Below are 26,229 nucleotides of genomic sequence, written 5' to 3' on the forward strand. Positions count from 1 at the left end.
TAATATTATTTCTGTCTGTATATCGGATTTATATAATTAATAGCAGCAAGAATCTTGTATCTTTTTAATAAATATTTTTTTAAAAATTTTTTAAAATATATATTACAGACTAGTAATCTATTTTTAATATTTCTGAAAATTAATTTAAAATAAAATAAAAAATATTTTTAAACTTAATCTCTTTCTTATCTTTCTCTGATTTAGAAGAGAATCAGTAGTATCTAGAAAATATTTTATCTAAAAAATTATTTTTCTAGAGATGGGCTATTCTTCTCTACAGATTAATAATTTATTTTAATTAATAAATATAATTTTCTAACTATTAGATTTCCTTAGCAGTAGGAACAGTATTTAATAATAATTTAAAATTAATATAATTATTAAATATTTTTCTTTTTTTATTATTATCTTCAAGGGGTGGTATCTTTCTTAAATAATTAAAATAAAAAGAATTAAAATATAATAAGATTTATTTATTAAAATAGAAAGCCTGTTAATTAGATAAGAAATTAGTTCTTAAATATAAATAATTAGTCTAATAAAAATAAAAATACTCTATATCCACGAGATAGACTGATTCTTGGAGAATTAGTTGTATATTACAGAGAAATTAATATCTTTTAGAGAACAAGTTATAAAACTATTATTAATAACCTCACAACTTCTATAAGTACTATAATATATCATCCCGATGTCCAAGGCCCCAATAGCTGGGTCATTCTATCACACTGGTGAGATAAAAACAAAAATTATAAAAAAAAGATAATTTTATTATTATATTTTAGTTTTTATTATTATACTAAGTTAATAGATAATAGAGCAGGTAGCCACAGCTCTACAGTACAGTCAGTACTAGAAATTTTTTTACTATAAGAATTCTCTATTATCTTAGTATATTTTATTATTTTAATATATTTTATTATCTTATCTCTTCATACAGTTACTGAGCTTATATTATAATCATTATCTTTAACTCTTTGTGTATTTTATAGAAAATAGGTGGGTAGAGTAAGTAGCAGCAGTCCTATAAACTAGAATATTGAATATAAGAAGGAAAAGAAGGAAGTATAAAAAACTATATATAAATAATAAAAATAAGTAAATAAAATAAATCAAACAAAGCAAACAGAACTATGTCATATGATCCAGTCATGTGCCTCCAAACACTGCTCGCCATCACAGTTGATACATACTAGAAGAAATAAAAGAAATAGATCTTTCTTAAATTGAACTAGATATTTTCTGGACCCTGATCTGCGTAGACCTCTCCACAGCATACAACGGACACTTCATGCATCCCACGGCCTCATCTTTGGAAGACATACTTTTCTCATTTCTTCAGCCGAAGACTATATAGAACCCCTCACTAACAAATCTGTCCAACTACAAGGAAGTCTCCTTTCTCGCGTTCGGAAACTTCATCGCATTAGTCCGCGCGATTAAAAACGAACTGCCAGTAACATTGGGATCCGCTGGAATAAAATTATGCGGAAACCCAATATCAAATGGCTTCACGCTCTCCAGATACGCGATTTGCTCATCCGTCAACTTCAAACTCAACGCCTGGATATTATCCTGCAAATGCTCGACCTTGCGCCCACCAACGAGAGGAAAGACATTGCCTGCCTTCGACATGACATATGCCAACGCCACAGCAGTGACAGAGGTGATGCCATGCTCGGCAGCAACCTTCTCGAGTGCCTCGCTCATCTTGGCCTCGTCTTCCGTCTGCTGGGCAGCTTTTCCAGCGAAGCTGCGCAGAGCCTCACCGGTGTTCTTGCGCTGTTCCAGTTCGGCCTTGGACTTAAATTTGCCGCCGCTGAGGACGTCCCATGGTGCGAGAGCCATGCCGAAGTGACGGGCTAGGGGAATAATCTCGCGCTCAAAGTCCCGGTTCAAGAGGTTCCAGCGCCCTTGATAAATGCTAAAGGGGGTTTTACCGTGGTCAATAGCGTAGGTGTTGGCGGCGGCGACGATCCATGCGGGGGTGTCGGACGCCCCGAGGTAGAGGACCTTGCCTTGTTCGACTAGAATATGCAGGGTGTCCATCATCTCCTTGATAGATGTGGTGTAGTCCCAGTAGTGGACGTAGAGGATATCTACGGTGGTCAGTGATAAGAGCCCTGTTTTGGGGGGCACGGGAGAAGGGAAAGGGCCTACCGATATAATCCGTCTGCAACTTCTGAAGAGAATCACGCACACTCACATGAATCCCCCGGCGAGAGTTCCCGGAAAAGTTGGCCGTCTTGTGCCCCCGGCCCATGGCAGGACTGCGATAATCCATACCGAATTTGGTGGCCAGCACCACCGAGTCCCGGTTCTGACGGGCTTGCATCCATTCGCCGATCCACGTCTCCGACTGCCCGGCTTGGTAGGCGCTGGCCGTGTCAATGAAGTTACCCCCAGCTTCGTGGTAGGCGTCCAGGAGTTTGAAGGCCGCTTCTTTGCTCATTGATCCCATCATGCCGGCCCATGCGTCTCCGATGGACATGCCACCCAACTGGAGCGGGGAGACGCGCACGCCTGCGGTGGAGGAGAGGATGCGCAGGCGGCCGAGCTCGGTTGGGGGCGTTGGCTCGGCCATATTGATGGTTGTCCTTGATTGGTGAGGGATGGTAGAAGAGACGCTTATGAAGAAAGATAGGGGACGGTTCTGTTGTCGTGTGTGTTGGTTGGCTCTTGAGGACCTCTGTACTTAGACATGCTCGTCTGGGCATTAGCATATATAGGAAGAACCATTCCTTCCTCTACGGAGATAAGGCTTACATGAAGCACTGGACGGACTTAGACCCATTTTCTCCGCGGACTTAAAGAAGGATAAGCACTAAAAGATCGATGTTCAGGGATCAGGGCTTCATTTGATTAGTGAGTTCCACTTCGAGTAATTTTCCTGCGGTAAACATACCGTCTCGTACACAGGTCGGGGTATTGTTACATCGACGAAAATTTCAATACGGCCAGACCTGACTTTTTTTTTTTTTTGTTTTCTTACTTTACTAGAAGCAGAACTGCGCGAATCGTATGCTTTGAAACCTTTAATTGTATCCCACCCATGTTTATGTTATTCTCTCAATACTTCCTTCCAAATATTTAGTCTAATTGCAAGATATGGGATGATGACAGGATTACGTAAAAAGGAATTCATCAATATATATAGTGCATACTACCTATTAGCCGAATTACTTTAATAACCTCTAGGACCATCAAACGGTGCCCACCTCCCTGACAAAATACTAGCGATCACAAAGTGGTAGTATGTACACAAGCTTAGTGCTAAATGTAGATGAAACCAATGCATCTTAATATGTAGTTGGCTGGATGCAAATGCAACTCAACAACTTATACATAATGAGGGAGACTATGAACGCAATTATAGAATCTGACCATAATATATTGCAGCGAAATACTGCTAGTTCACATTATCGAAGATGTAGATAGAATCTCTATCAAGCAGCCATACCATGTACCCTAGGCAACCAAGACATTTGCCAATTTCGGACCCCATGAATCTACCCACGGCGTCATCATCATAGAAAAGTGATTACCCTCAGTACGAACCACTCTCACATTATCCAGCAATTCTTCCCACCCCAGCGCACTATCATCCGTCCGATCATCCAAGAACCAATCCACAATACTTTGTTCAGCGTGCCGCACCTGAGGCCGCGGGACCGAGTCCTGTTTATCTACACCCTCGCGCGCCGAGAAGAGCACCACGTCCCGGATGAGGCCCTTGGTCGGTCCTGGCAGCGGACGCACGCGGTACCGGCGCAGCTGCTCCCGGGCTAAGGTGAAGTGGGTGCTGGCCCCCACGGGCCCATGGCCGCGATTGTTTGTAGCGTCAATAGCGTCCAAGAATTGTACGAGTTCGAAAGGCATGGAGTGCGCGAAGGTCGGACACGCCGAGTCGATCAGCACCATCCGCTCCACAATATCGCCTTCCTCCAGCAGCTGGCGCGCCGCCTCAAAGGCCACCACCCCGCCGAACGAATAGCCACCCAGGGTGTACGGTCCTGTGGCCTGTCGCCGCTTTATCTCCGCAACGTAGATCCCAGCCAGCTCCTCGATGGAGGGCACCTGGTCGAGATCGGTGGGGTCCATTGCCGTCGCCACGAAGGGGCTGCTAAGAGCATAGACTGAGACATCCGGCACGCTTGCCAAGTGCGGCGCCAGCGCCGTGAACACCGCCCCGGCGCCGAATCCGTCCGGGCAGAGGAACAGATTGTGCCCTCCGGTCGAGGAAGTTGTTGCCCGATGCAACAGCGTCGATGGCGCTTTGAGCTGCTGATGCTTCTCGGGGCTGCTGTTGGTGAAGCCGCACACCACGCGCACGCTGCGACTTTCTCGGCTCGCGCATTCGGACCAGTCGACGTGCGCAAAGCCAGAATCGCGCATCGCGCGTTCCCAGGCCCATGGACTCTGTAGCGCGTAGTCCCGCCCATCGTCGAAAAGCCACCATCCGTCCAGTAGGCCCCAAACTAGGTCGTACCAGGCCAGCTTCTGCGTGAGTTCGACCAAGGCTACGCATCCATCGTGTGGGCGGAGAAGCTGCCGGATATGCTGCAGACTGCGGCGGAGATCTCGGGTGGCGTGAACGCAGTTGCTGGATATGACCAGATGGTAGCGGCCGTGCAGCTCTGGTTCCGGTGTAGCCTCGAGGTCGAATTTGCGGAATTCCATGTTAGGGGTGCCGGCGAAGGTGGTGCGTCGGGCGCGAGCCAGGAGGGAGACGGAGAGCTCGGTGAAGGTGTAGGTGAAGGGGAGGCCAGTCGCCTGCAGGAGCGGGATGAGGTGCTTGGTCGTGCCTCCGGTGCCAGCGCCGACTTCGAGGATGCGGAAAGGCTCGCCTCCGTCACCCCCGACGGTTTGCGCGTGGGCGCTGATGGCAGCGGAGACAAAGTCGCAGAGGACCTGCGTGGCGGCGCGGAGGTCGGGCCCGTTTGCGTAGAAGTCTTCGAGGAGGTGGCGGCCTTGTTCACTGCCAAACAGGAGGGACACGGGATCGGCTTGACCTGTCAGACACTCGGCAAGGTGTGGTCCGAGCAGATCGGGTAGGCCATGGGTGGATGCGAATGGAGGGAATGCCGCGATCAATTCCTGGCTCAGCTGGGCTGCCGGCTTGACGGGCGTGCAGTCCAACTGTGCAGGCCCGCGGACAAAAATATTGGCTTCCTGATTCTCGACAATGCCAGCTTCCTGAAGGATATCCCACAGCCGGCGGACTTCGCGATGATATTTAGGTAGGGTTTCCTGCAGAGGCGGCAGGCGCTCACCGGGCTGGAACGTGCGAATTGGGCATCCCAGCTTCTCAAACGCATCCAGAATGAAAGCTGCCACGGCCTGCAACTGCACAGGGTAGACCTGCTCCCAGTAGCCGGTCAGCTGAAAGATCTTGGCATGGGCGTCGAAATTGCGCCGGACCTCCTGGAAGGCAGTATGCATGGATTTAGTATCCAGTCTCACTGTATCCGAAGCACTAGATGAGCCGGTTGCCGGGGTCAGTCTGGCATTATCGACCCCCAGAGCACCAGCCAGCAAAGTCAGCAGGGAGCGGACATCCACTAACGCTGCGAACTCGGTCGACGAGAGCTCAACATTCAAGGACTCTTTGATGTTGCTAAGAATTTCGGGCGTGATGAGCGAATCGGTGCCTAGATCCTCGAGAGCTGAGTCTAGCTGAATGTTGGCGACAGGCACCTCAAGAGAATGGCTGAGAATCTCAAAGACGGTCTTTTGCCATTCCGTATTGATCTCATCGCCGGTATCATCCCCGGAGTCAGATGGCTGCATGGCGACGCCAGAATCCCCGGCATCGCTCCCCAAGCGGCTCCGGACCAGATCGCACAGATCCGTCACGGTGGTTAGAGCTGCGAACTCCTCCGTGGAGATGTCAATGCCGAACCGTTCCCCAATACCTGCCTGAATCTCCGCGCTGACCAGTGAGTCAGTTCCAAGCTCCTCCAGCGTCGCCTGTTTGCTGACATCGTCGGGGGGCACGTCCAGAGATCTGCTGAGTACTTGTCGAACCCCATCTAGGATATCCAGCCCCTGGGGTATAACCGGTGGAGGAGGATGTGAGGGAGGGGAGAGAGAAGTAAGAAGTTGATCAACTTTAGGGTCCATAACTTTTCGAGAAGCCACCTGTTGACCCGCAGGCTTTGCCTGTACTCCCCTGATTTCCTCCCCGGTAGATGGGTTTGCAGCGGCCAATGCCCTCGCCAGCGAAGGGCGAGGCACCCTCGAGAACTTCAGCCCTTGTACGGCCCAAACCACCTCTCTAGTATCCGTATCAAATGCAAGAAGATCCAGCGCCACCTCCTTCTGATCCTCGCGCTGGATCTTCGCGTACGCCCGGTAAGACCCACCGCCCGGCAGCTTCGCCAAAGGACCCACGGACCCCATCCCCGTGCAGATATACGACATGTCGCTTTCGTCATCATCTGGGCTGTCCGTCACGCGAAGGGAGTGCACAAAGGCCCCAGCCACTTGCAAGAAGTTGTCCAGGACCATTGGATCCGCAATGCCATCGTTGGGGGAGCGGGCTCGCTCATCCCGCTCCGCGTCCACTGGCATTGAGATGATACCAGCGCTTTCTCCTCCTTTGCCCACGATGTATCGAAGGCCTCGATATCCCGCAGAGTACTTGGCCATAGTGGAAAACACCTTGTACACCATCGCACCACGTAGTGCGTCAATATCCGGTTCTCTCTCAAGGAGGTGAGTCAAACGTGCCCATCGATTTGTAGCTTCTGTAGGCATATGGCTATTCTTCGCCCCCACGATGACAACACCCGTCGCATGGGAAGTCGGCTTGGATGCGGCCACATTTTCGTTAAAAGGGTTGGTCGAGCACAGCTCAAACGCCAGCACTCCGTCGCTCTTTCGGTTTAACGTCAGCAAGACAGACCGTTGCGGGTCCAGCCCCAGCGGCGCCTTGATTTCCAGTGCCTCAATCCAGATATCATGTCCCTCGCTTGAGAGGGAGGCTGCACCCATGTGTCCAGCCTGGACCACTGCATGAGCTACTAACTCCAGGTACATGGCCGCAGGGCTGATCGGCGACCCTACGACGACATGACCCTTCACCAGTTCCTGATACCGATGACTCCGAGGGTCGATCCGGAAGGTTGCCAGTAGGCGATAATCCTGGCTGGGAGATGTCACGTTCAATGCGATGTAGGGATACTGACTGATTTCCTTGCCGCAGTGCGGACATGGCCCCGAGCGCTGAGAGGATGCCGGCGGCTGCGACGGCTGCGGGTTCCGGTCGCTAGATAGGGGAGGGATATATTCCAGCCAATGTGGGTGTTTCTCGAACTGATACGGTGGTAGGGTCACAGGCAGATAGCTCTCCCGCTGTTTTGCGTGGAAGGGCCAGAACTGTACAAAGGGATGACCGTTGCGCCAGAGCGCGACGGTTGCCTCGGCCAATCCGCGAATAGGGTCTTTCCCTCCGATGGCCACGAAGCTATGTGACGATTGTTGGGATGGCGATAGTGAATGAGACAGCGCGTTCCGTGCCATGGCGACGATGGGTCCCCCGATGCCAGCCTCGAGGAACGTACACGAGCCTCCCAGCCGGGTGACGATGCGGTCGATTGCGTCGGCGAAGAAGACGGGGCCTCGTGTGTTACGGGCAATAACATTTGTCCCTGGGCCAGTCCACGGATCTTTGTGGCATGATTCGAAGGGGAGGGTTGGGGTCTGCGGGGTGGTTTTCATCTTTGAATTAGCTCATGTGATTTCTCCGTGATACTGAAATTGGTATTACAAACCTGAAATGGTATGGTAGCCGATAGTTGGGCACATTGTTGGATGATCGAGTCTGCCATGATGGAGTGATATGCATGCATGCCACGCAGCACCTTGAACCGGAGCTTCGCCCCACGACTCTTCTCCTCCTGCAAATCTGCCTCCAGCAGGTCGATGTCCGTCGTGCGTCCGGCCACAACGTAGTGATTGGGTCCATTGTAGCAGGCGATATCGAAGGTGGACTTGGGGTGCTTACGACGGAAGGGTTCAAGATGTTGGCTGGGTGTTGTTCTCGTCCCCACAAGATCCGCCTCGATGGCAACCATCGACCCAGGGTCAGGACCCCAAAACTTCTGAATGATGGATGCGCGTCCTGTTTCTCCCATTAGTGTAAGTCTGGATTACTCGCTTTGTGAGAATACGAACTGTGATCTGTTAGCAATTGCATTTAGAAGTGACGGATCATCATGGGTTCCTTCGTTAAAGAAATGGGACATAAACCTACCCAGTAACAAGCTTCATCCCTGCCTCAAGCGTCATCGTACCCGAGACGGTCAATGCGGCCCATTCCCCAAACGAATGCCCGCAGACTGCCTGCGGCTTCACTCCGCTATCGAGCCACGTCATTCCACATGAGTATTGGATAGCAAACGCAGCAGCATGGCGCAGTATGATGTCGTCGCCGCCATCGATACCGTCTAGCACGGCCGGGAACAGGCTGGGTCCGTCCAGGGATTTTACCACTTCATCACAGCGGTGCAGGTATTTCCGGAAAGTCACCGACGCATCATACAGCGATTGAGCAGCCGGAACGCTGTTTCCATTCTGTCCGCTGAAAAGAAGGACAATAGGCTGGGGAGAAGTGGTAAGCGTCATGGTGTGATTGTCGGGAGTCGACAGCTGGACTTCCAGCTCCGGCACTGCGGCGAAGTAGTAGATTTATTAGCGACATGGTTTTCTTTGTTACCAGGACCACAACCTTAGGATAGACTTACGCGATGTGGCAGTAGTCGCGAAAAGATAGTCAAGCTGCCGATTCTGTTTGGTTGCGAGTTGAAATGCTAGATGAACACCCATTTCCGGTCGTAACGTGGGTTGCACAACCTGCTCCTTTAGCTTCTGGCAATAAGCCGAGAGACTGGCTTTGGATGCCGCAGAGATCAGGACAGGCCATGCCGAAGGTGTTCCTGGACTGGCAAGCGAGGTGGGTGATGCAGACGATGTAAGCAGTGGCGGCGGCGAGGCCACCAGAGCGGCAGCATTATTCCCGGAGGCACCATAACTATTGACAAGAGCAACCAGTGGACCACTCGGGCTGCGCCACTCCTGAAGCGAGGTTGAGATGGCCATGCGGTCCGGCTCCAAAGCAGCAATGTTCTGATTCAACCGTTCAAAGTTCGCCTGAGGAGTAATCTGGCGATGTTTCATCATCAGCAGGACCTTAATCAGAGAGATCACTCCCGAAGCCCCCTCCGAGTGTCCAATATTGGCCTTGACTCCACCAATGTGCAGGAGAGACCCTCTCTCAGGACCCCCTAGTACCTGCCGGATTCCTTCAACTTCGACCGGATCACCAGCGCGCGTTCCGGTGCCGTGGGCTTCAACGTAGGATACCTGGTGGGGAGTGATACCGCCACGGGCTAACACACCGCGGTAGAGCGCAGCTTGGCTCTCCAGCACCGGGTTGGTGATGCTCGTGTTATTGATATTCTGGTTATTTCCCGTGCCTAAGAGAACACCGTGGATCTCATCGCCATCCTGCAGGGCTCGGGATAGAGGCTTGAGAACGAGAATCCCAACAGCCTCACCTCGACAGTACCCGTCTGCCCTCGCGTCAAAGGTCTTACAAGGGCCAGTCTCACTTAAAAAGCCCCCTGTGCGTAAGGCGTCGAATAGAGCAGTGTTAGTAATTAGATTGACTCCTCCTGCCACTGCTCTGGTACATTCCCCTGCTAAAATGGCCTGACAGGCCTGGTGAATCGCCACCATAGCCGACGAACAAGCCGTATCAATGGTGTGCGAAGGGCCAGTCCATCCGAAATGATGACTCAAGCGACCTGCGGCGAACGAGCGCAGCATTCCAAATCCTGTGTAGGGGGAAGCAGGGTGGCACGCGAGGTTGAGAGGATAGTCTGGAGCATTCATGCCAATGAAACAGCCCGTAATGTCCCTGGATAAGCTCCATTCATGAGTCTCAGGAAGTTGTTCCTGCGCTAGCCATCCCGCCGACTCGAGCGCATGATAGGTCGTCTCTAGCAGTACTCTTTGGTGAGGGTCTAGGGCGGCGGATTCGCGTTTGGACTTTTTGAAGAATCCATGGTCAAAGGATTTGGGATCAGACAGGAAGTTTCCCCAGAGCTTGGGACCTTTTCTCGTGGCAGCCTCAGGAAAGCGGCTCGCATCAATCTCCCGTACTGTGGTCTGCCCGGTCTGAATCACCCGCCATAGATCATCGGCCGTGTCGCCTGCAGCGGTACGACATGACATTCCGACGATCGCCACAGAGTGGACAGGATAGTCTAGGTAGCTTTTCTGAGCGGATTTCCGGGGTGTGATGTTTTGCAGGATGGGGTGTCGCAGTGGCTCTTCAGCTTCAAGTGTCACCGCTCGAACGACGGCCACTTGATCAGTGGAGAGCTGACTGACACGTTCCAAGGCAGCGAGGGCCTCCTCCGGGCTTATGTCGGCAATGCCCCGAGCCTGCATACCTCGAAGGATCATTCGAATTGCCGACTTGTTCTGCGCCATTAGTCCCACCCCACGCCAGCAAGTCCACTGAATGGAGGTACAGGCATCGCCCTGTCGTCGTCGATAGACGGCGAATCCGTCCAGAAAAGCGTTAGCCGGTGCATACGTGAGCTGGCCTGGGAATCCAACAAGTTGTCCCACGGACGAGGTGAGCAGGAAGAAGTCCAGACTCCCGGGTGGGAAAATACTGTCGAGCGCTAGGGCACCGAGCGCTTTGGGAGCCATGGTGTTATCGAGGTCGGACGGCGAACAACGGTCCAGCGTGTGGTATCCAGCAACTCCGGCAGCATGAACGACTCCCTTGACTGGTGGAAGCTGCAGACCATCAATGGCTTGCTGCAGCGTCTTCTGTGCTTCAGGAAGAGAGAGGTCAATAGCCAAGACATGCACGGTGACTCCCTGACCTTCGAGCTCCTTAACACATGATGCCAGCGCTTCGTTCTTGTCATTGCTCAGGCTGCTCTGGGGCCCCTCTGATAGTCCCCGGCGTGACACCAATACAAGATTGCCAGCGCCCCGCTTGCCCATCCATTTTGCAATCTCCAACCCCATTCCCCGTGTGCCGCCAGTGATGAGGTATGTGCCTCCAGTTTGCAGCCGAAGTTGCGCAACGGCTTCGTCAGGCTCGTTCGTAATGGGCTGCAGGAGAGCTGTATGGGGCATGCTCTGAGATATCCGAACGACGTCAAAGCCCCGTGCATATTTTAGCGACTTAAGTGGGAATGATCCCGAGTCAACTTCAAATAGTCCGCCAAATATGTCGGGCACTTCCATCTTCAGGACCCGTGCTAAGCCATACAAAGGGGCATAGCCGAGTTCAGCGATCTCGGATGGTGTAGCAAACACGGAAAATAGCTTATGCACGCGGTGTTTCGACAATATCCGCGCAGCCGCAATCAAGCTGGCACAGGATGCCTTTGCAGCGTCATAGACGCCATCTTTGTCCCTTGCCACATCTGGGATATGAACGACTATTGTTCCAGACCTTAAATGGGACTCGAGCTGAATGGCGTCTTTGACGACAGTTGTTGTATACCCCGCTTCGCCCAGCTGTTGTTGGTAGTGTGGCAATTGTTCCGGATTTGCATTTGGGTTCACCAGAAACACAATGTTTTGGAAGGCCAGAGGGGTGTCAGATACCGTAGCAGGTGTCCAATTCACCCCGTGGATTAGGCCTTGGGTAATACTCATTATTGGGTGGATGGCAAACGATACAGTGGTTGAACGTATCTCGATGGCAATATAAAGGTTTGTTGAAATGAGGATAAAGCCAGACAGGCAGAACGATGTGTCTGCTGGCTCCATCATTGTATGAGGGCGCTCACCCTCTGACTATAAACCATGACACTGGCAAGATCCTTCGTCGTCCGGTGACCAGAGTACATGTGGCATCTTGCTCCATCCCACTCATCCTCAGACTGACCCGAGGCCGCCGTACACCCACCGTCAGCATGATACAGCTTGAATGGGGCAAACATACACGTACCATTCAATTTCAATTATTATTTTCACTGAGACATGGTATTGAAAAATGAAGATAGATTGGTAAAGTGTAGGTAAACAAGGCACTACATCTTGGCCGGTTCTGATACGCAAGCGAAGCTGACACGGAATGAGAGTGTCCTTCCTGCAGCAAGCTTGATCCGTAACTGCCAAGCAGCAGCTTTACAGTGTCTCTCCGACCAGGTTGCCCGAGGATCAATTTTCCTTATTCGTGGTTGTTGGCATCTCCACCTTCGCAACGGACTGCAACCTGAAATGGAAAAATCTGGATCTCCGGCTGTGCATTGAATCCGAGCCGACAGGGGTCCATCCAAAATCCTCAAGTCATATGCTAATCCTAGCAGTAAGCCACCTCCAAGTGGTTGCAGGATAAGCCTGCGATATCGGAAACCATCGCTTAGCTCCGATGTACAAAGCCGGAAAATTAGTTCGTTAATTGGACCCAGATAGGGAAGGAAAGGAGGAAATGACCCCGAGAAGGAACAGAATAAAGCAGGCATCTGCTTCCTGCAGGATAAACCATCTATACAGGGATAAGTCGGCACTAACGCCCGTGGCGACACGCAGGGCGCAGAAGGCGCATTTCGACGGTTAATGTGTCAAATTATTCTTATCGATGGCCAACACGGCTAGTTCTCTGAAATAATGGTCTAAATCCTTCACCTATTGAAGGACCCTGTAATGGAGGCCTGCGAAGGAGGGGCAGGGAGGGGGCCACGAGAATACCCTGCGGCTCTCAAGCTGCAGAGTAGGACCCCTCTGTCATTATGCCTGTGTTTGTGAAATTACTGTTGGTATGACTACGGACCATACGCTATACGATACTCAAAGCTGCCGGTAATACAATTTTCCTTGAATCGTTCCTCTACTCATTAGAAATCCTTGAGTCTTTACCTCGGGTGGCTGTCATAAAGTTTGATTGGAGATCACCTAGATCCTCGTTTATTGCCCACGTTGGTGTACTGTCCCAACAGATTAATCCTCCGACGTCCTCGTCTCCCAAAGGGTTTCGAAAGATGCTACACTGCGCATAACAGGAACAGAAACGTTGCGTGAATTCGCTGACAATAGCCGCCAATTTACTGCTCTCGTGCTATGTAATGCAGAAACCTCTGGAAGATCACAATTGCTGACTGACGTTTCGTATCTATGCCGTTCAAAGGCTTCACTACTCCCGCCTTTGAATCTGGCAAGTAAAGCTTCGCTGCCTGAAGAGGAACCCATTTCGCATCGTAGCTGGTTTGGATTCAATCAATTGTATCTTAAGCCATTAGCTTCCGGCAAGCAATCTGGGAGACGTGTTTTGACAAACCTTGTAGTTCAAGATCAAGAATGGTAGAAGCTTCTTCAGTTCGAAAATCCCGATATGCCTACCCAGACAAACACGTCTACCGGCACCAAACTAAGGTCCACAATCATCATCGTGCCCTAATCACTAGTCGCACTTGGGACATATCACGCACCGTGAGTAGGCTCTGCTCGAGGAGCCTTTTGTGGTCATCTTCCGCATTAAGCCATCTCTCGGGCTTCCAAGCCTCTACGTCCGGGCCAAAGGTGGCTTCGTGACGATTAACGACGTAAGGGTTACCCCCAACAAGCGTGCCTTCGGGTAAGTAGTGGCCTAGTACCGTCACACCACCTCGCGGAGCAATGCGTTCCAATGGAAGGGCGAACGGAGGATGCAGGCGTGCAGCTTCCTGAATACAAGCGTCCAGGTAGGGTAAGTCGCGTACTTCGCTCCATTGTGGATATGGCCGGGTCAGGTTGGCTCCGTCGAGTTCGCGTTGCAGTCTTTCTAAGGACTCGGAATACGAGAGAAGGTGGTCTAGTCTGCGTCATGATCTTTGTTGCTTCACTTGATTCGTCGAAAGAGCAAACTCACTACAAGCAGTTTAGTTTCTGGGCCTTGATCTCACGGTTTTACAATGAAGAATATAGCATACTCACCATATGGCAGTTTTCATCACAGTCCCAACCGAATCGGAGCCAGCAATGACATTGGAAAATGTCCAGGCCGTGGAGACCCTGCGTGGTTTGTATTCGCATCAGACCAAGCCTGTCACCATACAACATGACCTAAGATGAGGGTTCATCATGCGTACCATGGCGGAAGTTTGGGATTCAGTTTTTGAGTCTCGAGAAAGCGAGCCAGAAAGTCCTTGTTTGGAGGTGTGAAGCCGGAATCTTCCTTGACATCGCCGCTCTTGGCCAGTCGACCCCCAATTGCCTTGCCCACGAATCCTAGAATAGACATTCCCGGGGTCTGTCGAAAACTGTGCGCCAGACGGTTTTTGTACAGAATTGGGTCCAGCCATGTAAGTTGTGTCATCTGGGCGAAAGAGAAGATCGTCAGCCACCCTTTTGCCGCGCTAACCACTTCCAAATATCAGACTATGGTGCAAGACGCACCGGTGCTGCCACCATGAAGAATTCGAAAATGGCCCTCAACATGCCGTTCACATCGCGGCCTTGCTCGAGAAACCCATACCGCTTAGAAAAAGACATAGTCCCCATGACGTCGAAGGCAAAGTACTGTAACCATTCAGCGCAGTCGAATGCCTCGCCCGTGGCCACGAAGCGTTTATCAAATTGCTCGGATAGACATGCGAGAACTTCCTCCACTAGACCTTCAAAGTGGACTACGTTCGAGAGGGAAAAAAGCGGTGCAATTGGGCTTTTGATCAGCTTGTGCATCGACTCGTCTTGTGTGTTGAACACTGCCAGCATTGAGCCACGTTCGCGGGTATAAGGACGCAGGACAGCATAAAAGTCACTCTAAGGCTATGGTCAGCCCCTCATTGTTGATCCTACTTCCCCTCCGATGGTAGAAGAGAAGGAAATTAGCAGCCCAACCTTGGGAAAACCAGGTCGAATTGGATAAACCGTCGGAATTGCTTCGGGGTTGCTGAAAGAGACCATGCGGGGTCCGAGGCGGACCACATCTCCATATTTTTTGTGAAGAGCCTGATGATAAAGGTGCGCGCGACCGGTTTTTACCCACCACACTCGAGGTAGGTTGGTGATGCTGGCGAGAAAGGGACCGGGAATATGCCTCAGTGACCACCATGTTCGGAAGAGTTGCAGAATTGCCAATGTGAGGGCAAGACATCCTACCCATAACCACAACTCTCGGGCGGCCTCGTTCTGCTGCTCTGAACGCTCCATGAAAGTGTCCAGTGCGGGGATGCGAGTAGAAGCCGGGCTTGTGTTCTGAAGTTCAAGCGTCAAGCCTGCTGCTGTATGTGAGACTCCGACTGTTATAGTACGGGCAAGTCTAAGAAGATCCGGGCACGCGGCACATTGCTTTTATACCCCGGCGTTGTTTCGTCATGCCTCCTTTACCATGATGCATAGAAGTTACTATGGTGTGTGTGCGCGTGAGTGAGACATTCACATCTAGGTCCGCATCAACCATCTCCAGGCTACCAGACACGCACTCTAAGTAGCATACCATTCTATCCATCTCTATAATCTATTGTACGCCTCATTGCTATGTGATGACTTGAGCCTTCCACGATACTGCTCGCTTTCTGTTTTTGACGAGAACAACATTGTTGGTTGGAGTAATGGAAGTAATTACAGTTCCAGCGACGGTATCCATGACATACAGTTACATACGGTTACATATGGTAATACGCACTTCGGTGTAACGACCATCTGCATCTGACGGTGCCTGAGCCCCCCAAGGATGGTTACATTCCTTCAGCATCCCGCTCCTATACTTAAATAAACCAACCACTCACATGCCTAGCCTTGGCGCTAAATGAAGCCTTTTTGAAAGCGAGTAAGCAACCTCTTCCGCCTTGGCGTGCGGGGATCTCCGAGGCCAGCGACCATCGCCTTCACAAGCCCCTCTGATTGACAGGGTCTCGCCCCACTTGTTGATCCGCGATAATTATAGGTGTTTGCGGGATTGAGACATTTTAACCAATTGATTACTTTGTCTATCTCTCTATTTATCTATCTGTCAGTCAGTCAATGGATCAACAACCAATCAATCGACCATCACGCTTCTCCGGTGTTGGAAACCCGCCCACCCTAACAGAGATTGTTTCATTCCGTTATCTATCCGCAGGGTTCAGGATCCATAACTTCCTGATGCAAACTCGCCATGTTATCTCAACACAGCAATCACTTCCGAGAAGTGTCTGCACTTATTATGCGCCACCAACGCCGCCGGTCCTTATCGGTCGTCACGAAGGGTCAACCGGATTAATTACAGCCCTGATTCGTGTGAAACACGGCTCCGCCCGCTGCTCCTTCCTGGACCAGGCAGCTAGGTACTTTTGCTGCATTATCCCTCGGCTACCTGAGACTACTTCGGTAATCTGACATCGTCTTACAACGATGGGGCGGAAATGCAGGGATGGTGGGTGAGCTACGAGGCTGGCCAGGTGTGGGCACGATGGTTGGCCAAAATGCTATTGACGTGGAAATTAGAGCTGAAAGGACGGCCGAGGCTGGCAAGTCGTAGCGAGCAGGTCGAGATGCGATTCCTTCGGGGGTCTCTGGACATGCGTTATCGGCCTGGAAATACGACGCTGAGCCGGATGCTATACCAGAGAGGTATGCACAAAGTCAGACCAGGCTGAATTATACCTCAGCCCATGCGCAGGCGATCACGCTCCCTTCCCCGGTATTCGCGCAGACTGCAGCATCATAAGATCACCCCTTGTCTGTGGAAGGTAGTGGCCATCCCAGCACATTCCCCACGTTTGTCCACAATTGCTCGAGCAACACCTTCCATCATGACACGATCCACCGGTCCTACTGATGTAGTCCTCAAGACTTTGGACTCCATTGATGTCGATACCTTCCCCACGGATGGGGATCGCAGCAAAGCCCTCTTGGCCGCCTATGCGCTGGTCAGCCGCCTCGAGACCCCGTGGGAGAGGGTCGCGAGGATGTGTATGAACGAGGTAAGTTCCTCTCAGTGACTTTGCTCACGCTATTTAGAAGTCTAACCAACAGCGAGGGAATTATAGCCGGCATTATGGGCCAGCTTGAAGATCGTCAAGGATCTACAACTATTTGAGAAATGGCATGAGCAAGGCGACGAAGCGCAAAGCAGTGATGAGTTGGCTGCTTTGGTTCACTGCAATCCGGACCTCCTCGGTCAGTTGGTGGCGTCCAATATATCAATAGAAAGCTCACCCCGATACTGAAGACTGACAGTAAACGGTACACTGAGCAGGCCGCATCCTCCGTCATCTGGCTGTAAACCACGTCCTAGCTGAGCCTACAGCCGGAACATTCAAGCCAACAAGCTTCTCGCTCTCCCTTCTGCAGCCTGTTTTTGGGGAATGGATTAATTACCTGTAAGTATATAGTTACATGAGCAATTCTAATATTCCTCTTCTTATCCCTTTGCTTTGGCTCAAACCGGAATATCAGGTATGACTTCGGTATTCCCGTTTTCCATAACACTCCCGAGTTTCTGCAGAAGACCAAGTATCAAAACCCCACTGATCCCAAAGATGGAATCTTTCAATATGCAAAAAACTATCAGGGCGACCTGTTTGAATACTTCACCAGCCACCCGCGTGAAGGAGCATCATTCAACCACGTCATGGGCGGGGTAATGGCTCATCAAGCCAGCTGGCTGGACATCATCCCCGGCGAGCACTTTATGGACGGATCGAATCCTAGTCTACCGCTGGTGGTGGACGTAGGAGGAAACATCGGCCATGATATTGAAAAGTTCCGCCAGGTGTATCCGGAGACTGCGCACCGACTCTACCTCCAGGACCGGGCCGCAGTGGTTGAGCTTGCCAAATGTCCGGATCCGGTGAATAAAATGGCGCATGATTTCTTCCAGCCACAACCGATCACAGGTAAGTAACGCTCGACTGGAAGGGGGGAAGAGGGCATTATAATTTGAATTAAACTTAGGGACTGATGATCATTTGATGTTTTTGCTACAGACTCCCGCGTCTACTACCTGCACGGCGTTCTGCATGACTGGTCGGATGAACCGGCGCGACAAATCCTGCTGATGCTCCGGGACGCGCTGAAGCCCGGGTATAGTAAGCTGCTCGTGCACGACCATGTAGTGCCGGAGAAAGATGCCCATCCGCATGCTACCTCGTACGACTTGACAATGATGGCCTTGGTGGCTGGCTTGGAGCGCACAGAGACGCAGTGGCGGACTTTGCTCTCCTGGGCGGGATATCAGGTTGTCAAGGTGTGGCGGTCGCCTTTGGCCGCACAGGCGATTATCGAGGCAGAAGTGGCAATTTGAGTGGCGTGGCAATATATCTATGTGTTAGAAACGGTCTATTCCACTGCGTTCTTTATATCGTCGATGTTGGTCTTTAGTAAAGCGGACGGCAAATGAAATTATAGCCACTGACTCGGGTTTAACATGTAGTCCAAGGCATCAAATATAGTTACTTATATCCAGATAATCAGTGCTCTACTTCGCCTTACATTTCCGGATACGTAATCCTGAAGAGTACTATGTTTTGCTGTAACATTTTAATATAGTACACTGCCTCTAGTTGAAGGCATTTCTTCAGAATGCTTTTCCTCATTGCGATTTAAATATATAGTATATGCTTCCCCACTGGTGAGAGACGATCTAGCAAGACAGATAACATTGGTAACTACGACACCTGACAATATAGCAGAGAGGTAACTACGGAATAGGCTCTAAGGATTCTGTCGTTGAAACGGCGGTCTCCAGAATGAATACATATGTGAATGCACTAGGGGTAAAACCCCAAGTCGCCCAACGAGAACGAGATCTCTCTCCTCCTAAGAGACTATGACAACCCGAACCCCTTGGCTCCCCTTCTTCGGTAACGGAACGAACGCATCACTGTCATATCGCACATCCACCACAGTCGTCTCGTATAACCGCATCCGAGGAAACACGCGCAGCGTCATGGCGGTCAGTGCCAGAAACAGGTTACAGTACGCGAGGCTTTAAACGATTTTCACCCGACACCGTCAGCAATTTCTTTGCAAGAAGGTCAAACAATAAGGGCCAGGGTCAAGTGAAGGTCATTTTGGGAAAACCAAAGGAAAGGGAGAAAGAATAAAAGAAATCCTATAAACCTACTTCATGCCGAGACATTGACGACTCCCCTTTGAAAACGAGGTCAAACAATTCTCCATCCGACGTCGCTGAGCATCGTCGATCCCCAACCATCGTTCTGGCCGGAACGTATGCGAATCAGGAAACACCGCCTCGTTGTGGTGATTGATTGCATTCGACATACCCATCGGCGTGCCTGGAGGAATTACGTACTCAATTGATCGGCCGTGGAACTCACCGCGATAGAGCAATCGCTCGTTGGGTGCGATGCGAGGAATCCGCGCAGTGACCCCGTACGACAGACGCAGTCCCTCAAGGATGACTGCGCTGAGATAGGGGAGTTTCTCTAGGCCTACCCAGGACAGCTGGCTTGCGTCCGCGTCCTGTAGTTCTCGGGTCAGTTTGGAGAGAGTTTCGGGTTGGCTCAGAAGGTGAAAGGAAGTCACTGTCAGCGTCCACTGCGAGGAGGTAGGTCAGCCAGTATATTATGTATGCGGGGAGAAGAGAGAAGAGCGGCAAATGATTCGAGGTCAATCAAACTGAATGAAAACTTACAGCTGTAGTCTCGGTGCCTGCTGAGATCATCGAGAAGCCTTCGCCTCCCAATCGACGATCGGTCTTCTCCGCTTCCGGCAGTGACGACCGTAGAATGTCGCGGAATATTGAGCCAGAGCCGGTGGTGCTGGTGCTACAGCCGGTTGTCGTCTGATAGTCCTGGCGGGCCGCCTGGATGCGGGCCGGCATCTTCTCGCTGGACTCAACCAACATGATATTCACGTCCCGTCGCGCCCATTTAGCGAAGAGAGGGGCGATATCGGCCAAGATCCTGAGTGGCGGAAAGAAGCGAAAGGGAAATGTCGCGGCGAGCACCGCGTTCAGGGGCTCTCGAAAGTTTGGGGTCCAGCCCTCCTGCGCCACAAAGCCGAAGGGGTCGCCGAAACAATACTTCGAGATGACGTCCGCGGTGAAACAGCTGTATGCCGTGGTGATATCAAGGGGTGCATTGTCTCGAAGGCCTGGAACTCGCTCAGTATCTGGCCTGACCGATCATCCTCATCATGAGATCAAGGCAGAAAAGGGAAGTAGGTGGTTGGAGTGTGGCCTGAATGAAACCGTCCTTACCAAGGCGAATTATTTTCTCGCATAACTTGTCTACAAGCTCTTTGATGTCAGGCTCGAGCTTCATGATCTGAGCCCGTGAGAAGAACTTATTCACCGGGCTGCGACGGATCCGGTGGTGGTCATGGTCGATGGTCGCGAACATGGACGATGTGATGGGGCCTGCGGTGAAATTGAGGAAATGAACTTGCTTGTTTCTCTTTCGACCACCCCCGGCGTAGATCTCGTCGACAAACGCGATATCGTTGAAATGAAGTTCTTCGGGGTTTATGCGCACTACCGGACCTAAACCTAGGTATTAGGTAACTGAAGGAGAGAAGGAGAGAGAGAAAACGATAAGAAGTGAAGACTACCATAGATCTCGTGCATCCGTTGAATCTCGCGGGTGTATCGTCCCCCCTGGATTAGGTCGAACCAGGCTTCATACAAAAAGGTGGCGGCAGCCAGTTTGGGGCCTGGCACATGGCTGAGGGGATGAAGGGGCGAGATGTTGTAGAGGGCGCGACTCAGACGGTACAAGACATAGAAGCCCAGGAGGCGCAGAAGAGAGGAAGAAGTCCATGTTGCGGGCCCTGCTGTCTCCATGGTGTTGTGCTTAACATGGGATCATAAGAGTCGCTGGGGAGGTGACACTGAAAATGGCACGTCCGTTAATGCACGAAGGAGCAAGCAGGGATGAGGAAATGGACGAGGGGATCATGTGAAAGCAGACTCAAACGGCCATAAGGTTGACGAAGTTATTCGATAACTACTAATTACCCTGTCTTGTGTTTCAATACGTAGTGACCTTTGTATTACAATTACATACCACAAAACTAGTGCTGACGGACTTGTCTTATTGTCTTCTGCGCACGGGGACCAGCCACGAGATGCGCCATGCTAAGCGATGCCGCACCCCCCCCCCCCTCCCCCCGCCCTCCTGCGAGAAGACAATGCATCTCCGAGGTCGTGCATTTCAGGGTGGCCAGATCGCGATCAGAACGATGGAACCGAGATGACGGGAGTTGATATGAAGAGAATCCTGCAGGATCTCCCCATTTCCGACCCTTATCATCAATGGCATTCTACAAGGGTTCATTTCCCCGCTCCGCCCTCCGCCCTCCGAGAATTATTCGTCCCTTAGGGCAGTGCAAAAACGGACCAAGGGGAGCGGTATTGAGACACCAGTAGAGCTACACTACCTTTCTAAAGCGCAAAGTGCAGGGGCAAATGTTGGCAAAGCCAATGTCTTGACAGAGTCGCACACTAAGCTCGCGTCCGACAAGGGAAACCAAGAAAAGAAAAAAGGGAGAATGAGTCTTGTAGATCCGTACACACGATCAGGCTCTCTGTGGGAGGCCCTGGGTCTTCTTGCTCTGGTGACGGCTGTCTCTATAGTGACCTACCGACTCTACCTGCATCCCCTTCGACACATTCCCGGCCCCCTCCTGGGCCGGACCTCTTCCCTATTCTTATACACGATCAGCTACCTGGGGATCGAAGGCCGTGTACTGCGCCACTACCACCGCAAGTACCAGACTGACGTCCTGCGTATTGCTCCCGACTCAGTCTCCATCTCAGATCCCACGGCCATACGACCCATCTACATCGCCGGCGGTGGCTTTGCGAAAGACCAGCGCTACCGCAACTTCAACCTCGGCGAGGTTGTGACCATTTTCTCCTCGCTGGACACTGACTACCGCGACGTACGCGCCAAAGCAGTCGCCCCGCTCTTCTCCCCCAGCCGGCTGCACGTCGCCTGCGCCCCCGGCGGCATCATCCACCGCTCCGTGACCGAGTTCGTTGCGCAGCTCCAGGCCTTCCGCGCCGACTGTCAGGCCCATACTCAGCAGCACGATGGCGGGAGCAGTAGCACCACCACGAAGCTCGACATCCTCGACCTGTGCGCACGACTATCCCTCGACGTAGTGACGGGGTACCTCCTGACCGAGCCGTATGGGGGACTTACGGAGCACGCACATCTCCCGCTGACACAGCGGCGGGCCACGAAGCTCAGCATCAACCCATTTATCTTTGCAATTGTAGGGTTCTCGCGATTCTCACTACTCCCGCACTGGCTCTTTGGCATTTTGTATGCGCTCTCCCAACGTCTTCATTTCAGCGAGGCCGTCGGTGAGTGCATGTGCCGCATGAATGTGTTCGCCCAGCGGCTCGTCCAGCGCACCGCAGCGACGACAGCACCCGTCCCCCGCATGGACTCCTATCAGGCGCGACTGCTGGCCGCGGGCATCGATCCGGCCGAAGTCTCAATACAATGTCAGGCCATTGTCTTTGCGGGCGCCGACTCCACCGCCGTCAAGTTGGCAACCATTCTCTTCCATCTGGTGCGGAATCCACAGTGGGCACAGCGTGTGCGTGAGGAGCTCCTGAGCGTTTCCGGCGGTAGCGACCACAATAACACCGACACTAATGCTGCTGTGGTTGTTGATCAGCAGGCCCTCCCGGTTTTGCGCGCCGTTATCAAGGAGGGTTTGCGTTTGGGTATGGCAAACCCCACGCGCATGACCCGCGTTGTCCCGGAACAGGGTTTGCGCGTCGGCCAGGTTTGGGTCCCTCCCGGCACTATTGTCGGTGTTGCGCCGTATGTCGTGCACCATGATCCGACGGTGTTCGTTGACCCGTTCTCGTTCCGTCCAGAGCGCTGGCTCCCCGAGGGGGAAGAAAAGGGGTTGAAGACTCCCCTGATGGATCGGAGTCTGTTGATGTTTGGGGTGGGGGCGCGCGCCTGTATCGGCAAGAACTTGGCTATGCAGCAGTTGCTGGAGTCGGTGAAGGCGGTGGTGGAGAGTCAGGTACTGGAAGGCGCTCGTACGGTTCAGGAACGCATAGAGTTGGTGGAATGGTTCAATGCGGAGATTAAGGGGCATGTGCTGGAGGTGGAGTGGGCTTGATATGGAGGGGGAACATGCTTAGCAGGAAGTATAGTAACACTTATGTCCGTTATTCATTTTCTATATGCTACGACAGTGGACAGGGAACAGGAATCTTGTTTTGAAGGTATTCACGTCTTCTTAATATTAAATAGGCTTCGATCTTCTAGGTTCAAGGGCCATGTTCCTCCTCCTAGTTCCCTTTCTTAATATCGTCCGCGATCTTTTCCCCTAGCATGTCTTATACGCATATCTCAGGTTAGCCTGGCTCGGTCATCGAATTTGAGTGAAAGAAGGAACACACTGGGCAGGATGAGCAGCAGCAGCACTTACAGACAGTGGCCTGGGGCAGTCCGGGAGGGAGGAAAGGGAATGCTGAGGCATCCACCACTCGCACTAGAAACAAAACAATTTCAGTTAACCCATGCGTGTTGCGCGGATGTTTCGTCTAGTAGTCAACAGTTAAGTACTTACGACCATGCACACCGTAGACTCTCGCATGATTGTCGACAACGGCCAGCGGATCACTCGGCTTGCCCATTCGACACGAGGCACTGACATGATACATCGTATTGAAGCTGTCCTGGATCTGGCGGTGGATCTGCTCATCAGTCTGAACCTGTGGGCCTGGGTAGTACTCGTCGCCGATGGTGACATTGGTCAGGACGGAGGACTGCAGAATCTGGCGGAGGCGCTTGAACCCGCCGATAACAAGGTCGATGTCCCGCTGGGTGGTCATCCAGTTGGGGTTGATGATCGGAGAGTCCGACATTGAGGCCGAGGAGATGCTCACATTGCCCACCGACGAGGGGGCAATCAGCGTGGCGAGCAACGTGGCATAGTTGTAACCGTCTAAGGGGGCGCCGGCCGAGGCGGATTGAAAATCACCCACGTACGTCGGGAGGGTCAGATACTGCATCTCTGGCCAGTCTGCAGGCAGAGTCGCCAACTCAGCCAATGTCTCGGGCGCAAAGGAGGCGCGTATATCCTGGGGGAGCTTCTCGTAGGCTGCGTAGTCGCCGCCGGGGCTGGCCAGGGGGCCGGTCCCATTGGCGTTAAACTCGGCCACAGCCAGCGTCTCCGCATCCCCGTAAGCCAGGGCGGAGGACGTCTGCACGTTCACGCGGTATGAGATTCAGAAGAAGACATGATCATTCATGTTCTGTCCTACCCCCGGTCGGTCCGCCACGACGGAGATGTTGTGTTGACGGAGCAGATCAGCTGGGCCAACTCCCGACACCATCAGTAGTTGTGGCGATTGAAATGCGCCCCCGGAGACAATCACCTCGCGGCGGGCCTGGAGGGTGTAGGTTTGGTTGCCGGTGGTGACCTGCACTCCACGGGCCACGCGATTTTGGTCGAAGATGATGCGTTCCGCAAGGGTGAGGTCGAAGACCTTCAAGTTTGTACGATTCGTCACCGGGGCCAGGTAAGCTCTTGCGGCAGACGCTCGGTGGCCGTTGTTGGGATTGATGGTTGATGTCAACCAAGACGATCCGTTGAGCTGCCCGGTGACAAAGGCATCAGTGGTTCGAATCCCCGTTGCATCCAGGGCACGCGCGATCCATGTACTCCAACTCTGCGCCCAAGATGCATACGAGACGTGCAGCGGACCCCAGGCGGTCACGCTGCCGGGGGCTTCCAGTGTCGTGGCATTCACCAGACTGCGCTCTTTGAGACCGAAGTTCATGCTCTTTCGGTAGTAGTATGATGAGTGTTCGTAAGCGTAGGAGGGATCTCCCACGATGTCGGCCCATTGTTGGAGGGCGCCGACCGTGGTGTGAGTGTAACCCATGTAGTTCAGGTTGGAGCAACCGCCGAGCTAAGGAGTTCTATTAGTTACTGGAACACATTGGCCAAGGCTAGAGGGGTACCAGCAGGTAAGACTTACCGATTTGCCACGAGTGTAGTGCGAAACTTGATCGTTGATGCCCTTGGTACGCATGAGTGGTTGCAAAAAGGGGTAGAAAACCGCGGACAGGAAGAGCGACTTACAGCCTGGGGTGTGGTCACGAACCCCCAATCAACCAAGGGATTGGTGTCATTGGGAGACTTGCCATTGTAATAGTAGTCATATGCGGGAACCTGGCTTTGGTTGCCTGTCACGGACTCGGACCAGGTGCCTGCCTCCACAACAGCAACAGAGACACGGGGATCCTCTGTCAGTCGCGAGGCCAGCGTCAATCCTCCAGGACCCGAGCCCACAACGACATAGTCAAAGGTCAGTCCCGAGATGGGCAGGGCCGGAGCAGCCCTCACAGATTGAAGGCCGCATGCAACGGCCAATATGCCAAGGATTTTGGATGGAGCCATTTTCCATAGGACAACCGAGTCGGAGTATCTCGAACCCAACCTTTATAGACGAGTCTAATGCCCATAAATTATTATTATGACCTGGGATATCGACCAGACATGGGCGATGACCGGTTGCCCCTTAAATAATTGTCTCGCGTGCGCACGGCATAACACGAGCCCGGTGATGGCCTTGCCATGAGCGCCACAACGAAGGATCGCTTACGGGCGAGGTCGTCAGGAAGCGCAATCTTTCGACGGGAGAAGTTATTTGCTGACTCGAGCAGGAATCAATGAACCCGCGAATCCTTCTCGCAGCCTGGTGATAAAAAGTGTAAGCTGGCGGAAGCCTGAGAGTGAGAAGGGTCAGCAGTGCGAGATACTGTATCAGAGATGCAATTCTAAGATGGGGAGACACGCCATCTCAACTGGGCTCCGGGTCTTCCAGGTATAAATGCAAAAGTCTCATTAACTGCAAATGCGAATGAGGCACTACTGACAGATTTTCAATACAATTTTCGTCCCTTGCAGTCCCGTGAAGAAAACATCTCCAAATCATCTACGGTACGAGGGTTCGCAGGGTTGGAAGGTTTGCTTACGATCCTGTCAGCTGACGGGGAGCGAAGCAAGACGGAAGCTGTTGCCGAGCGTGGCATACACGTGGGATTGAGTGTGTGTCAGATCAGATCAGATCAGGGAAGATTGCCTGGGAATACGAAGGAGAACGATATGTGATATCGTAGTATCCTTTGGGTCCAATGAGGCTGGTCTATATGGCTATCGTGCCAGTATGTCCTGTATACGTATGGTAATAAAACAAATCATGCGCCGTACGGTACCGCCTGGTATCGATCGTCTCGGCTTCGGAGGTAACAAGTTAGGGCAAGGGAGTGTGAGTGAAAGCAA

The 26,229-nt window shown here is 52.1% G+C and overlaps 7 protein-coding genes across 7 annotated transcripts; 2 read left to right on the top strand and 5 right to left on the bottom strand.

Annotated features, from left to right (window-relative positions):
* Positions 1–1,232: 1,232 nt before the first annotated feature.
* Positions 1,233–2,708, bottom strand: BDQ94DRAFT_154864 (aldo/keto reductase). The gene is made up of 2 exons (XM_026768369.1): positions 2,161–2,708; positions 1,233–2,099 (listed from the first exon to the last, which is right to left on the bottom strand). The coding sequence occupies exons 1-2, from the start codon at positions 2,582–2,584 to the stop codon at positions 1,384–1,386; spliced, it is 1,140 nt and encodes a 379-aa protein (XP_026619899.1). The 5' UTR covers positions 2,585–2,708; the 3' UTR covers positions 1,233–1,383.
* A 760-nt stretch (positions 2,709–3,468) lies between these two features.
* BDQ94DRAFT_176075 (BcPKS20, polyketide synthase) lies at positions 3,469–11,691 on the bottom strand (the record flags this gene model as incomplete). Its single annotated transcript, XM_026772616.1, has 5 exons — positions 3,469–7,704; positions 7,776–8,148; positions 8,258–8,672; positions 8,748–9,626; positions 9,696–11,691. The coding sequence occupies 5 exons, from the start codon at positions 11,689–11,691 to the stop codon at positions 3,469–3,471; spliced, it is 7,899 nt and encodes a 2,632-aa protein (XP_026619900.1).
* A 1,287-nt stretch (positions 11,692–12,978) lies between these two features.
* Positions 12,979–15,168, bottom strand: BDQ94DRAFT_186060 (cytochrome P450; the record flags this gene model as incomplete). The annotated part of the gene is made up of 7 exons (XM_026775046.1): positions 12,979–13,239; positions 13,316–13,405; positions 13,467–13,805; positions 13,971–14,028; positions 14,106–14,332; positions 14,413–14,778; positions 14,857–15,168. The coding sequence occupies 7 exons, from the start codon at positions 15,166–15,168 to the stop codon at positions 12,979–12,981; spliced, it is 1,653 nt and encodes a 550-aa protein (XP_026619901.1).
* A 1,583-nt stretch (positions 15,169–16,751) lies between these two features.
* Positions 16,752–18,244, top strand: BDQ94DRAFT_186061 (S-adenosyl-L-methionine-dependent methyltransferase; the record flags this gene model as incomplete). The annotated part of the gene is made up of 5 exons (XM_026775047.1): positions 16,752–16,922; positions 16,989–17,118; positions 17,198–17,321; positions 17,398–17,837; positions 17,928–18,244. 5 exons carry the CDS (start codon positions 16,752–16,754, stop codon positions 18,242–18,244), a joined length of 1,182 nt encoding a protein of 393 aa, XP_026619902.1.
* Positions 18,245–18,759: 515 nt separating this feature from the next.
* On the bottom strand, positions 18,760–20,746 carry BDQ94DRAFT_186062 (cytochrome P450; the record flags this gene model as incomplete). The annotated part of the gene is made up of 5 exons (XM_026775048.1): positions 18,760–18,928; positions 19,067–19,500; positions 19,598–20,058; positions 20,165–20,446; positions 20,515–20,746. 5 exons carry the CDS (start codon positions 20,744–20,746, stop codon positions 18,760–18,762), a joined length of 1,578 nt encoding a protein of 525 aa, XP_026619903.1.
* Positions 20,747–21,217: 471 nt separating this feature from the next.
* On the top strand, positions 21,218–23,052 carry BDQ94DRAFT_164107 (cytochrome P450; the record flags this gene model as incomplete). Its single annotated transcript, XM_026769907.1, has 2 exons — positions 21,218–21,233; positions 21,539–23,052. 2 exons carry the CDS (start codon positions 21,218–21,220, stop codon positions 23,050–23,052), a joined length of 1,530 nt encoding a protein of 509 aa, XP_026619904.1.
* A 172-nt stretch (positions 23,053–23,224) lies between these two features.
* BDQ94DRAFT_176080 (GMC family oxidoreductase) lies at positions 23,225–25,344 on the bottom strand (the record flags this gene model as incomplete). Its single annotated transcript, XM_026772617.1, has 6 exons — positions 23,225–23,271; positions 23,365–23,427; positions 23,506–24,142; positions 24,203–24,853; positions 24,923–24,964; positions 25,027–25,344. The coding sequence occupies 6 exons, from the start codon at positions 25,342–25,344 to the stop codon at positions 23,225–23,227; spliced, it is 1,758 nt and encodes a 585-aa protein (XP_026619905.1).
* Between the last annotated feature and the right edge of the window lie 885 nt (positions 25,345–26,229).

This window comes from Aspergillus welwitschiae (assembly GCF_003344945.1).
Source record: "Aspergillus welwitschiae strain CBS 139.54b unplaced genomic scaffold BDQ94scaffold_80, whole genome shotgun sequence".
Classification (NCBI taxonomy): domain Eukaryota; kingdom Fungi; phylum Ascomycota; class Eurotiomycetes; order Eurotiales; family Aspergillaceae; genus Aspergillus; species Aspergillus welwitschiae.